The 13,804-nt window shown below is 52.8% G+C and overlaps 1 protein-coding gene across 2 annotated transcripts in view; it reads right to left on the bottom strand.

Annotated features, from left to right (window-relative positions):
* INPP5A (inositol polyphosphate-5-phosphatase A) overlaps positions 1-13,804 on the bottom strand; it is a 236,041-nt gene that overhangs the window by 134,139 nt on the left and 88,098 nt on the right. For both annotated transcript variants that reach the window (XM_058544330.1, XM_058544331.1), the window contains exon 3: positions 1,954-2,054. In XM_058544330.1, the coding sequence (XP_058400313.1) occupies positions 1,954-2,054 (101 nt within the window). The remainder of the gene's footprint in view (positions 1-1,953; positions 2,055-13,804) is intronic.

The following is a 13,804-nucleotide window of genomic DNA, read 5'->3' as shown; positions in this document are numbered from 1 at the left end:
TGTTCGCCTGCAACTTCCCTCCTCTGTGAAACGCCCAGCTTTTCCAGCGGGTGTTTTCTTCTTATTGACTTACTGGAGTTCTTTATATACTTGAAGACTGATTTTTGTCGGTAAAGTGTGTTGCAGATACTTTTCCCCAAGTGTGGCTAAATTTTGACTTTGTTTATCGTCTTTTGATACACAGAGCTTTTAATTTTAACATGGTCAAATTATTGATCTTTTCTTTTGTAAGCCACACTTTCTGCACCTTTCTAAAGAAATCTCTCCCTATCCCAAAGCTATAAAGATGTTCTCCTACATTTTCATCTCAGCACTGTAATTATGCCTTTTACATTTACTCAGTAACACAACTGGGACTCACCCCTGTGTGGTGACAACTACAGTGTGAAGTGGGGACCTGGTGTCATTTCTTTCCACACAGGACCAGTCACCCTGCTCCCCTGGCCCAGTCGCCACCTGCCACACCCCAGGGTGACGCAGTGGTGGGCTTGACTGTGGCTCACCTAGGCATCTGTCCCCACCATCAGTGTCCACTGCTTCAGAGGAAGCCGGCAGCGCAGCACGTGAGAACGCCCACCTGGTTCTTTTCAGAATTATTTTAGCTAGTCTCAACTCTTGACTCTTCCATATTAATTTTAGTACTAGTTTGTTAAGTATTAAGAAAACATTTGGATTGGAATTGTCTTAAAATTATAGATTATTTTGTAAAAATTAATTTTTTAAAAAAATTTGCCCTTTCACAAACTACCCCACAATTGTGAAAACGTGGATGGATTGCTTGTGTCAACTGACAACACTGGGGACCTCAACAGGAGGACTGAGGCTGGGTGACAGCAGCAGGACTCATCCTCAGGCTGGGCGCCAGGCTGAGAGGGCGTGGACTGAGTCCACGGATCCGGACACCCACAGGTGGCCCCACGCCTGCCCTGGCTCCCGCCCCGCATAGCGGCCTTTGATGGCTGCCTCAGAAGTCAGGAAGCATCACTTTTCCATACTCTGCTGGTGGAAGCAGCCAGTGCCCAGTCCGGGGCTGGGTGACACAGAGGGCGGGCACAGGGGGCCTGAAGCAGAGCGGACGTCCCTGGGCACTTGGACCAGAGGCAGAACAAAAGAAGAAAGGAGGCTCCAGTAGCTGCCGCCACCAATAGCAAGATGGGGACCCCGCTTTTCAGCACGGGAACTCCTGCGGAGACCAGGTGCCCCTTCTTCCTGAGCAGCACTAGGCAGCCTGTCCTCTGAGGAGCCGCGGGGCGTGCGTGTGGCAGCTGGCACAATACCTGTGGCTCTTGCCTCCCAAACGACAGAGAGTTCGCCTCCCACAGACAACCGGAGCTCTGGCCCCACTTCACTGTGACAAATGCAGTATGAGCTGACGGACAGAACACAGTCCTGCCTGTCCATCCATCCACGCGTGCCCAGCAGCAGCAGGCTGGCAGCCATCAGACCACATGAGCTGTGACCTCTGGCACACAGACAGGACTCTCCACCTGGAACCCAGGGCTGAAGTTTCCAAGCCCAAGGCACCCCTGTCACCCCAGGAGGTGCACTGTCACCTTGTGCCCCCCTTCCCCAGGAGGGATGCTGTCACCCTGCACCCCCGCAGGAGGCGTGCTGTCAACCTGCACCCCCCCCTTCAGGAGGCATGCTGTCACCCTGTGTCCCACTTCTCCAGAAGGCACGCTGTCACCCTGCATCCCCCCTTCAGGAAGCATGCTGTCACCCTGCACCCCTGAAGGAGGCACGCTGTCACCCTGCACCCTCGCAGGAGGCATGCTATCACACACTTGGGCCACACTTTCTCTTTGGAAAACTGTGGCTCACCCAAGGTGCCTCACAGAACACTAACTGGTGAGGTTGTGGCCCAAATTTCCATAGAAAGCCCTGTGCACCCACCCCCATCCCCTGGCCTGGGGAGGATGCAGAAGGGCACAGCACGCGTCCCCCCAGACTTACTTGACAAACTTGTCCACGTGGGACATGGAGGCTTCATAGTTCTTCCCTCCAAACTCCTGGCAGTGCAGGGCCATGAAGTGCGGCTTGTGCGTGTGGACAATCTAGGGAAGGAAGCACAGGAAGGGCCGTCAGGGCTTCCCCAGGGCCGCTCGGGGGCACCGCCACCCCTGCGAGGAAGGGGCTGGTGGGACAACCCTCGTCCGCAACGGCGGTTTTTTAACAAATCCTAGGAATCACACCACCTTTCCACTTCTGATCATCACGGTCTCCAATGTCTCCCACTTTCCCTTTACTGTAAGTTCCTTAGAATTCAGAATTTCTTAGAACTTTCTTCAGTTACTGAGAGGCATTTTTTCCCATTATACCAGTCCGAGCCTCACAAGCAACGACAGCCGCCACTGACACCAGGTACGTCCTCCACAGAGGGTACGAGCCCGGGCGCGCACCTGTGCGTGTGAGTGTAGCACACGTGCGAGCGTGTGTGAGTACATGTGCAAGCACACGTGCATGTGTGTTGTGGCACGTGTGTGCCTGCATGCCACCTCTAACCCTCCCAGGAGTGAGCAGAGCCGCCTGCTGTGCACTCACTGGAAACCAGGCTGTCTCACGCACGGCTCGCACACCACCTCCCGACAACCCTGCAAGGCAGGTGCACGCAGCCTGTGTCACTGCAGGGGAGGACCTCGCCCAGGCCACGTGGGCACCCGGTGGCAAAGCCAGTACAGCCCACCTCCTCTCAGCACTGCAGGCGACAGCCAAGAGGTCAAGGCCCTGCGGCAGCGACCCTGTGGTCACCAGTGTTCTCCTACACCCAGGCTTCTGTCCAAACTGACCCCACTGCCGCGCCACAAACCCGCCAACACTTTTATTCCTAGACAATGGCGAGTCAATCTCGGTGAAGATGCGGCCTGCTGAGCTTTCCGGCGCCCCCCAGTAACTCAGGGAGGACTTGTCTTCAGAGGGCCACCCAGGTGCCCTCCAGCCACCCCACACCCCCCAGCACAGGGGTCCTGAAAACACCCCATCAAGGCACGGACCCACGTCTCTGCAGGGAGCCATGCTGGGCATCTCGGGTGACCCTCCCTGGCCCCATCCTCCTGGTGGGCAGTGCATCACTGACAGGGCCCACTGTTGGGGCAACAAGACAACCGTCACCACGACAGCCACGGAGGGGCTTGGCCCGACCCGGGGGTATGGCTGGGGGAAGGGCAGTGAGCGGGGAGGGCCAGTAAGTGGGGGTGCTGGCATCAGAAGAACGAGGGTGCCATGGCAGCGGAGGCGTGCCATGGGGCTGGGACTCGTGGAGGTTGAGAGGTTGCTTGTCCCCATGTCCCCGGCCCGCCTGCCACAGAAACTGTACTTTCCGTGCCACCCACTGCACTCTTCCTGGCTCTGAGCTTCTCCTCCTCTCCTTGGCACCTCCTGACACAGAGCAACACTGGCTGGCTCTCAAGAATTTACCAAAACCTACAAAATTACTATCCCCTCCCCAAACACACCATCCCAGAGGCAGGCCCCTGCACAAGGCGACCCCACCTAACCCCTGATGTGAGCACCTAGAACAAGCCTCATCCTCGGTTCCTTCTGGTGCCAGCGCCCGGCAGTCAGCGTGCCATTGACAAACGTGGACGGCACGTAACCAGCCCCGGAGAGACGGCCGCTCTGGAGACGACAACTGTGCAGTCCCTGACGGAAAGCAGCTGCATCCAGGATTCAGCCAGGCCGAGCCCACAGGCGGAGCCAGAGAGCAGGCTGCGGGGGATGGAGGACAGGGCGCCTGGCCCTGCGTGCGGCGCTTCCGCATGGGAAGAGCACCAGGCGCGTCTCAGACAGGGTGAACGACCTGCAGTGCGGCCAGGAAGCGCCCCACGCAGCAGCTGCCCCTCTCGATGGGCATGTTCAGCATCGGGGAGTGATCAGACCCCTCCTTTCCCAGCTGTGACATAAAAACACAATCTGCAGCACGGGGTGTGTTCTCTAAAGAGTGGAAAAATTCTGACCAGAATGCTGATTTCAGTGGCATGAGAAAAGCATTCACATTTGATGCCAGCTAGTTAAGTAAACCACCCCTGGCTTGCTGTTTATTCTCCTTTTAAAAACGGGTTTATCACGAGTTCACTAAGGCGATTTTCATTTCCCATTGAACAGAGCATTGAATGTCTCCTGTTCCTGAACACCTGCCCTCAGGGCGCAGGCTCGTGGGGACAAGGCACCTAGAGCGAGGCCTGGGCTGGGGGAGAGGCCCAGCGCCGAACACTGGCCACAGAGCAAGCCCTGACTACAAGGAGTGGTAAGCAGGTGGCACGCTGCATGTGCAGGGGCGGAGTGGAGCCCTACCCCAGTGCAGGCACTAGGACCTTCAGCCAGGCCACCTGGATACCACCCCACCCCATGGCCCCTTTGGCAGGTGTCCTCACATACAACATTTCATGGTTTCTCTATAAGACGGTGCACCCCTCGCTGAGATGGAATGATAACAATACAAGTTCCAGGAATCACATGGGCACCTATATCAACCAGGTCGACGATGGGACAGTTTCCTTGCCTGCAGCACAGTTTACAAGTTCTACAAAGGACCCCAGTCAGGAGACAAGCTGGGCCAGCCTGGGTCAGGTCACCAGACAGGCTTGCCCTCAGGGCCAAGGACAAGGGCACACAACAATGTCGGCCACCCGGGGGCAGCAACCAAGGAGTCGGGTGCCGCAGGTGGCCATACTGGGTGGACGGATGGCCTCATCACCCGGAAGAGCCACCAAAGGCTCCGTGATGTGCGCAAGCTCTTCCTTTATCTCCCTCTGCAGTGTCTTGAGTAACATACACACACGATTTTATGCTTTTGATGGTAAAAACCAGAACTTCACCAAAGGGGCGCAGAATTCCCCGGAAGACCGTCCTCCTTGGAAGGCTGGTAGCTGTTCACACAAGAATGACCGTCCAGCACGTGCAGATTATTACAAGGATCATTATGTATTTCATGACATTAGTAAACACTTCATCTTCCCTGTCCAGATCCTATAATCTGCAGCACGTTCTTCACCCAACTCTACTAAAGGGGTAGGGAAATAAAAAGGAGGCCCTGAAGACACGCATGGGACCCGGGGTTTGTGGGCTAAGACCAAGAGGTCCGTGTCAATGAAACAGCACCCACATCTCATGTAGGTACCTTTTCTATTAAAAAAAGAAGAAACCAGAACGCTATTAGTCACTGAAATCATAAGTGAGAACCATAATCCAAAGTCCCCAGGGAAAGCCAAACGGAAGCCAGCTGAATGGCTCTGTGTTATAAAGGGCGGCTACGGGACGCTCATGTGATTCCCAAACAAGTGTGTGGCGCCCTGCCACCCCGCCAGCAGGACCACCACATTCTCTTTAAGTCACAGAAATACGTGACCAATCTTCGCAGGTCTTCAAATGTGTCTGCCTTAATCTAAATCCTAAGTAATGTTCTCCCTCTTAAAATGACATTTGGCTGTTGTTTGAACAGCAATAGCCTTTTATGGCACAGAATACAATATTTAAGTCACATTGAACTCAAACGTTTGACTCTAATCCCGCAGATCTCCAAAAAAAGGGAGGGATCCAAAAATAGCAGTTCCACAAGGAGTCAGCTGACACCTCAAGTGCGGATTCCAGAGAAAGCAACCACGCAGAGCAAGAAGGACACCAGGCTCCGGGCAAGCCTGGGCACCTGGCAGACGGGCTTCCTCCTGGGAACACCATCGCAGCGGTGATATTTCAAAATCAGGTGGGAGAGACCTGCCCGAGCTGCAGGATTGAGGCATACCCACGGCCTGAGCAGCCTCCCGACGTGTCTGAGCCCCGTCCACAAGTGAAAGACGACGTCTGCATCCCCGATGGCAGGAGGGACCCTGATGGGAGGAAGGGCCAGGCGGTCATCTACTGCTGCAGTGGGTGCTCCATAAGCCACCCTCTGGTCCGGCCCTGTCGGGACCCCGCACAGCACTTGCCGTGGGCGAGGAGGAGCGAAAGGCACTCTCCACCTCACCACTCCAACAGCCCATCTTGGCCTGTGCCACAGCCGAGCAGGTGGACGCCGGGCCAGGCGGATGGGCTGGGGCCAGGGCGCAGCCGGGGAGGCAGAGCCCGGGCATGGATCACGCACTGGGCGGCAGGGCCAGCGCCACACCAGGCGGCGTTGAGCGGCCTTGCCTGAGCTCACAGCGGCACCGAATGGGACGCAGGGTGGGCACTGACCTGGGCTTCCTCGGCACTCGTCAGGCTGACAGCCCACTCCTTTGGCCTGAGGCCGCCCTGCGCAGCATGCCTCTCCCTCACAGCATGGTTGGACGTTCTTCCCAAAGGACCAGCCTGCACACTTGGGCTTTGCTTAAAACAACAAAAAAATTCTCACCCACAGAGCACTAGGGCTGAGCGTGAGCATCCATGAGCTCTCCCGGCCTGACAGTCTCGCCTTCGTGGACCTGCCCTCATCTCCCAGTGCTGTGGTTCCCCAGGATGTTGCCCCCTCCCAGGCCAGGTCAGATGGCCCCCGACGGCATCTTCACTCCTGCCCTCAGGATGCAGCTCAGTTTCCCTCCCACCATGATGTCCTGCGTGCGACCGAGGGCTCTGCGTCTCTGGGCCTCAGTCTCCCCCTCTGTACAATGGGCTGACTACAGCACAGTCTGTGGAGCTGCAGGGAGGAGCACACGAGATGCGTGTGTGGGATCCTTTGCCCAGGCCCAGGGACTCAGGCTTGGCACACACCCACCACTACTTTGTCATCGCCAGCAAAGGTGAATTTACCACTGGCTTCAACCCCCGGGTTTTTCTGCCGTATTTGCTCATTCCAAATGGAATTCCTGGCTTGATTTTCCACCCTAAGACTGTTCACCGAAATTTGTCTCCACTGACTAGCACCGCTTCTTCCCTGGCATTCTAACCACCGATTTTCTCCTTGGATCAGGATCCCGTTTTCAGGGAGCCAGCTTTGGCTCCCCTAGCAGTGTGAGCCCAGCGGGCACACTCTGCAAAGCACGCCTGCATCCTGCAGCCAGGAGTGTGCACCCCTGGGAGCCAGCCGTGCACCCCCTGCCTGGGCTGTCAGACGGAGTTCTGGGGCCACCCTCCACGGGGGCGCTGGAGCGTCCAGAGCAGCAGCGGCTGCTCGAGACACGCTGGCCAACAGCCGACAACAGAAACCCAACCACCAGCCAAGGGCACAAGGAGGAGCTCCTCTTCTCACACAACAAGAGAGTGCAGGCGCGGTCGTCAGAGACAGCGAGTCTGCTCATGGACGGCGTCCACGAACCGGCTGCTGCCATGCTCTGCTCTGCCACCTTCAGCACAGGCTTTCATCCTCATGACCGCAACGTGGCTGCAAAACCCCCTCCCGGCCTCATGCCTGCATTCCAGGCAGGAAGAAGCAGAAAGCGTGGAAGGTTAAAGGCAAAGGGAAAAAGCCTTCTCTTCTAGCACTTTGCTTATTTTAGACAGGACAGTCCTCCACAGGAATTTCTGCCAACATACTGTGTCACAGGACACGCCCTGCAGCCACAAGTGCATGGCGCTGGCTGACACGCTGCACCAACAGCCAGCCTCTGCAGCAGCAGGGAGCAGCATCAGCCACGTGCACCCACTCACCAGCACAGGGGCACCACTGCCCCTCCGTCCGCAGCGGCCCCATCCTGCCAAGTCACCCTTCCTCCCAGCTTCCCAAGTCCAGTCTGAAGGACACACTGTGGGGTCGCCCCATTTGTGACAGTCTCTGGCACAACGGTCTCTGAAGACCACCAGGCAGCAAAGCCCTAGGCACAGACTAAGGACTCACTGACAGATGAAACCTGCCTCCCACCCTCTTTCTTTAAACATGCAAGGCGCACCTCTCCTCCACACTGAGCCGCCTCTTCAGAAGGCCCTGCCCTACTCAGGTCGGGGGTGACGGTCTTAAAATGTGCCCACAAATCCTTCCACTCCACTCCCCCCACGACACGAGCCAATCCCCTCCCCCGTGTGGGCTGGATGTAGCAACTGACACAGCGAGGCGGAGATGAGGGCTTGTGACCGGCTGTGGGCGGTCAATGCGGCCCTCCCTGCTCCCTTCCCGGCCCCCTCAGGCTCCTTGAAGAGCCCAGGCCTCCCGCCCAAAGACTGTGTGAACTGCCAGTGGATGAGCAACCACCCTGGGCGGCAGATCCTCAGCTAGCTCCAGGCCTTCAGGGGACAGCTCTGGCCAGCAGGCTGACCTCAACATCAGCGAGGCCCTGGGCCGGAACCACCTAAGGGAGCCAGGCCCAAGGCCTCACCCCCAGAAACCGTCAGTCCGTCTGTCACGCAGTGTCGCATACTCTCAAGAGGCCTGTAGGACCCTTCTGATCGTCCTTCTGCTCAAGCTGAGCCCTTCCCTCCCTCCATCTGCTGCCTGACCAGGCGTCCAGCCACTCCTGGCTCTTGGCAGAGCATGGCCACTTGACCTTCGCTCCGCAGCTGACTCCTCTCTCCAGGACTGGCCCAGCCACCCTGCCGAGGCCCACCCAGCAGCACGTTCCCAGCCGGCCGGCTCTCTGGGGGTGACCCAATAACCTGCGTCTCCTGTGTACCTCACTGTGGCCACAGCCCTTCATGTCTCCTGGAGGCAGGGAGCCTCAAAGCCCCCCCTCAGTCACCATTTATTAGGAAATTGATAGTTCTTCTAAAATAGGGCCCGAAAGATAACACATCTCCTGGCGTGAGTGTTAAGGGCATTGGTCCTGTGCCCCTACATCCTCATCATTGGAGTGGCTGCAGCCCCAAACTCACGAGGGCAGCCAGGGAATCAGTGCCATTGAGGTCCAAGCAAAAGGCCTGGCTTTTACTACCTGGCAAGCGCCTCCTGCCTCTGTCACAGCGCCTGCACTCACCACGGTGCCCTCACTCACCCAGAGAGCCATAACTCAACACAGCCCTGAGCCTGGAGCCACACTGACAGCTTCCGTCCTCTCCACTTCCTCGACCTCCCGTCCCTGCCACCTTTCATTCCAAGCCTTAGACCCAAATACCAGCTTATCTGTCCTAGGACCACATGGTTCTCAGACTTCACGAGGACGGTGACTTTTCTGGCTGCACCCCCTGGACTACAGCACCACTCAGATGACCAGTGACTGAGAAGTGCTGAGGTCTGGTGTACTTCCCTTAGTCTGTAATATGAATCCCCTCTGTGTCCCAGCAAGAATTTCACCTTGACTGAGACATACTTCTAGGGGGACGAAAGACCCATATTTAATATATTTTCATTGGTAATCACAATGATTTTCCAAATTAAATTTATATTGCAATTAAATTAAATCAAAACAAATTTTAACTGATCCTAAGTTTAGATAAACAGCCAAACAAAATTTTGTCATTGTTACGTGCCATCAAGTGGGCTCTGACTCCTGGCGACCCTATGAAGAGTGATGCCCACAATGTCCTGTCCTCAACAGGCCTGCTCAGCTCCTGTAGACTCATGCCTATGGCTTCCTTTATGGACTCAATCCATCTCACACTTGGTCTTCCTCTCTTCCTGCTGCCTTCTACTTTTCCCAGCATTAATGTCTTTTCCAAAGAATCCTGCCTTCTCATGATGTGCCCAAAGTAGGACAGCCTTCGTTTTGATATTTTTGCCTCCAAAGATGGCTCAGGCTTAGGACCCACTTGTTTGTCCTTCTGGCAGTCCAGGGTATGCACAGGGCTCTCTGCCAACACTGTATCTCAAATGAATCCATTTTTTCCTTCTTCATTGCCCAGCTTTCACACCCGTACATAGTAACTGGGAACACGAGGGTGTGGATCATCTTGGCCTTGGTCTCTAATGACACTTCCTTACACTTGATGATTTTCCTAATTCTTTCATTGCTGCCCTTCCGAGTCTCAGTCTTCTCTTGATTTCTTGGCTGCAGTCTCCATTTAACTTGATGACTGAGCCAAGGGAAACAACATCTTTAAGAATTTCAAAGTCTTCGCTGTCTACGTTACAGCTGTGTAGTTCTTCTGTAGTCATGAGTTTTGTCTTGATGGTCAAATGCGGTCCTGCTTTGGCTCTTTCTCCTTTCACTTTCGTCAGAAGTCGTTTCAAGGCATCGCTGCTTTTTGCCAGTAAGTGGTGTCATCTGCAGATCTTAGATTGTCAATATTTCTTCCACCAATTTTCACTCCTCCTTCATCTGAACCTAGCCCAGTTTTTTGTATGATGTGTTCTACATACAGATTAAACAGACAGGGTGATAAAATGCACCCTTGTCTGACACCTTTGCCTGTAGGAAACCATTCTATCTCTCCATATTCTGTCCCGATGTGGCTTCTTGTCCACAATACAGGTTATGCGTGAGGACAATCAATTGCTGAGGCACGCCCAGTTCTTTCAAAGCAGCCCAGAGCTTTTCATGATCGACGAGGTAAAAGGCTTTACTGTCATCTGTAAAACACAGACTAATCTTCTGAAATTCCTTGGAGCACTCCAGTAGCCATCAAATCATCACAATCAGATCTGTGTCTCTCTCTTTTCAAGAGCCAGCTTGGGCATCAGGCATTTCTGCCCCACATGAGGTGAAGCCCTTTGCTGCAGCAACTTGAGCATCACTTTATTTGCATGGGAAATGAGAGTAGTGGTCCTGTAGTTACTGCACTCCTGGGCATCTTTCTTGGGAATTGGGATATATGTTGAGCGTTTCCAGTCTGTAGGCCACTGTTTTGTTTTCCATATTTGTTGACAATTCCTGTCAGGATTTTGACAGATTCAGTCTCTGTAGCCTGAAATAATTCCATCGATATCCCATCTACCCCTGGTGACTTATTTCTTCCCAGTATTTTCAGGGCAGCTTTCACTTCACTTCTAGAATCATGGGTTCTTGCTTGTAGGAATCTTCTTCAAAGGAATCTGTCATATTACTGTATTATTTCATCTCTGTGACATTTGTTTAAACTCAATGTACTCTACACAATGACCCAAATGACACTTTCCAACAGGCTGAGCATGAGCTCACCTCTATCGACAACACCACACTCACTTTTGTTTCCCAGAGCCGGCAATGTTTCATGCATGTGAGTATGAAAACTAAGATTATGAACAGCCGTGATCATGACAAAATTACCATTGAACTTCATCCGTGGGTATTTATCTTAACTTGTGGTTGCCCCTCCACAGGGAAAAGTGTGTTATCAGGAGCCTTAAACACATACTTTCATTTAGCTGTTAACAAAAGGTCTCGTTAATTTAAACCAGAACAGCCTGGATTCTCTCAAAAGCAGCTGTGTATTAAATGGAACACACTTAGCAGAACACCTCCCAATGGAGGCCCAGAGCTGGCAGACAGAGGGACCCACCGCTAGCAGACATGACGGAGGAGGGGAGGCACAATACCACACAGCGCTGCAAACAAACTTCCTTATGTGAGATGCAGGGTGTCACTTGGAAGGACAGAGTGGTAGAAGGAACTGCAGCTGAGCTAATTCACATGCTCACTGAGCACTAACGTAGTCAATGGCGCAGTGGCCCCTGGAAACCAAACTCGCCATGAGCAGCCCTACTGAACTGCAGTGACCAGTGAATGGCATCGAGCAAACCCTGTAAGTTCCAGAACTTCTACGAAGTCACCCCACAGACGCCGCCGGGCTTCACCGCACCACGCACAGCAAGTCACACTGTGGCTCTGCACCCCTCTGCCTGAACTGCCGAACCCCAATCAGCTCCCCCGTATCTCCCTCCCCCCTCCCCTTGCAGATGGGCTCCATCGTGTCACCGAGAAAGGCCCCGATCTCCCGGCAGGACTCCCAGGTTCTCTTACCTCCTCTCCTCTGTGCTCACTGGCAGCTACCCACACCCACCCTCCCCCTGGACTGTGCCTTGAACCCCGCACATGCCAGCACCTGTCCATGTTGGAGGAATCGTGTGACGTTCCCCCAGCCCCGGACACTCCTGACTGCACATCAGAACTGACGAGGCCCTCAAGTGCTGCCTCCAACAACACTGACAAGAGAGGACGTTTCAAAACCCAAACGACACACAAGAGAAAGCACAGTGTCTCCCTACATTTAGAAGAGGTTATGCAGAAATGCAACATAAACAGCTAAAGTGTCACACTTCATTTGAAAACTAAGTTATTAAAATGACAAGATCTCTATCATGAAAATTTTCAGAAGAAAATGAATGAATGACTATGGAAAAGAACACAGTACTGAATGACAAAGTGACACTATCATTGCACTACACCCACAAATCAAACACTCTGCAAGCACACATTCCGTTTACAACAAAAGGCTACATTTCGAATCCACACGAGGCTTTCCTTACACAGACCAGAGATCACTTGATAACCAAGTGCAGCAAGCTTATGAGGAAAGAGCAGGTTCAGAAAACCCCTGCTTCTGTCCTCTGGCACCAGGTCACCTCACCAAAGGCTTGAGCGACCTATCGCAGGAGTTGATGAAGGGAAAGAAAGACCATGTCTACGTCCACCTGGGAAGCTGGACGAATTATTGTATATTAAGAGTTGTAACTTCACCTGACATCACAAACTCCATCCAGGATAGCTATTATCGTCTAAAATGGATTGAAACAGAAATATATTCATATCCATGAGTTCATAATGATACTAAAAAACACCCATACATTGGTCATCTTGGAATCAGGACATTCATTTGAAAACTGGCAAATAAAGAGAATGAAGTAAGAACGTATCCCACCCTTCTTATACTATCTGTATCTCTAGAGCAACAAATAAAGGAAGGCACATCTCTCTTTATGGAAACATCCCAGCAAATAAATGAAGAAGAAATGACAGAATTAGGAGATATATATACATATATTTACATAGCTACTTGTGAAAATGTGGACGGACCTCGAGGGCATTATGCTAAGTGAAATAAGTCAGACAGAGGAAGACAAATATTGCATGATCTCGCTTATTTGCGAAATCTAAAAAATCTGAACTCATAGAATCAGAGAGTAGAGGAGTGGCTGCCAGGAGTCAGGGGGTGAGGGAGTGGGGAGAGATGGGTCAAAGAAGACAAACTCCCAGCCATAAGATGAACGAGTTCTGGGATCTAACGTACAGCATGATGTAATCACACACGTGTTGTAACACGGGCAGACAGGGAAGGCCCGGGGGAGGGGTCTGAGGCAGGTTCTGAGATGTGGCCATAAAGCCTGGAGTCTGAAAACACTGAGGAGCACAGGGCTGGTTGCAGTGCGTCCACAAGGAGGAGATTCCAGGACAGGGGCGGAGTGAGGGCCATGTAAGTGGCGGGCGCAATTTAAAAGGACACCACGTTGAGACACTGCTTCTGGAGAAGAAAACAGACAACAAAGAGGCAGAGAGAGCTCTGGGCAACTGAGAAAAAGGGGAAAAGAAGAAAGGGAAAAACAGGGATGCGAAAGACCATAGAACACGTGAAAGACCAAAGAGCACCATGAAATCCCCCATCACGATCAGGACAGACAGACACACAGACACACTTGGGAGCCCCTAATGACCTGGACTTTGCTAGATGGACAGAAGAGGGTGCTATTAAACCAGGAATCCCGTAAAACACTTGAATACCATTGAGATGAACAAAAGGAGGTTCAACAAGTCCCTTCAAAGCTGCCGCAAAAAAACAAGAACAAATGTTACACATATAAATGGAGGAAAAGGAAAAGAATCGTGAAACAGAACAGAATTATAAGTCCACAATGCAAACAGAATTATATTCAAACAAGCATTTGAGAACATGAAAAACCACTTAGAATCAGAAATGCAAAACTAAAATAGAAATGGACCAAAAAGAGGGAGAAAGAAATGAAGAGTGCTGATTAACCTCAGAAAGAAATGGAAGAAAAAGACAAAATCATCATAGAAAAGAAGAATAAATTACAAAGTGCCCAACGGAGAATCAA

The sequence above is a fragment of the Diceros bicornis genome, chromosome 6 (assembly GCF_020826845.1).
Source record: "Diceros bicornis minor isolate mBicDic1 chromosome 6, mDicBic1.mat.cur, whole genome shotgun sequence".
Taxonomy (NCBI): Eukaryota; Metazoa; Chordata; class Mammalia; order Perissodactyla; family Rhinocerotidae; genus Diceros; species Diceros bicornis.
The sequence above is the reverse complement of the archived record's forward strand: the minus strand, read 5'-3'. Positions and strand labels throughout refer to the sequence as shown.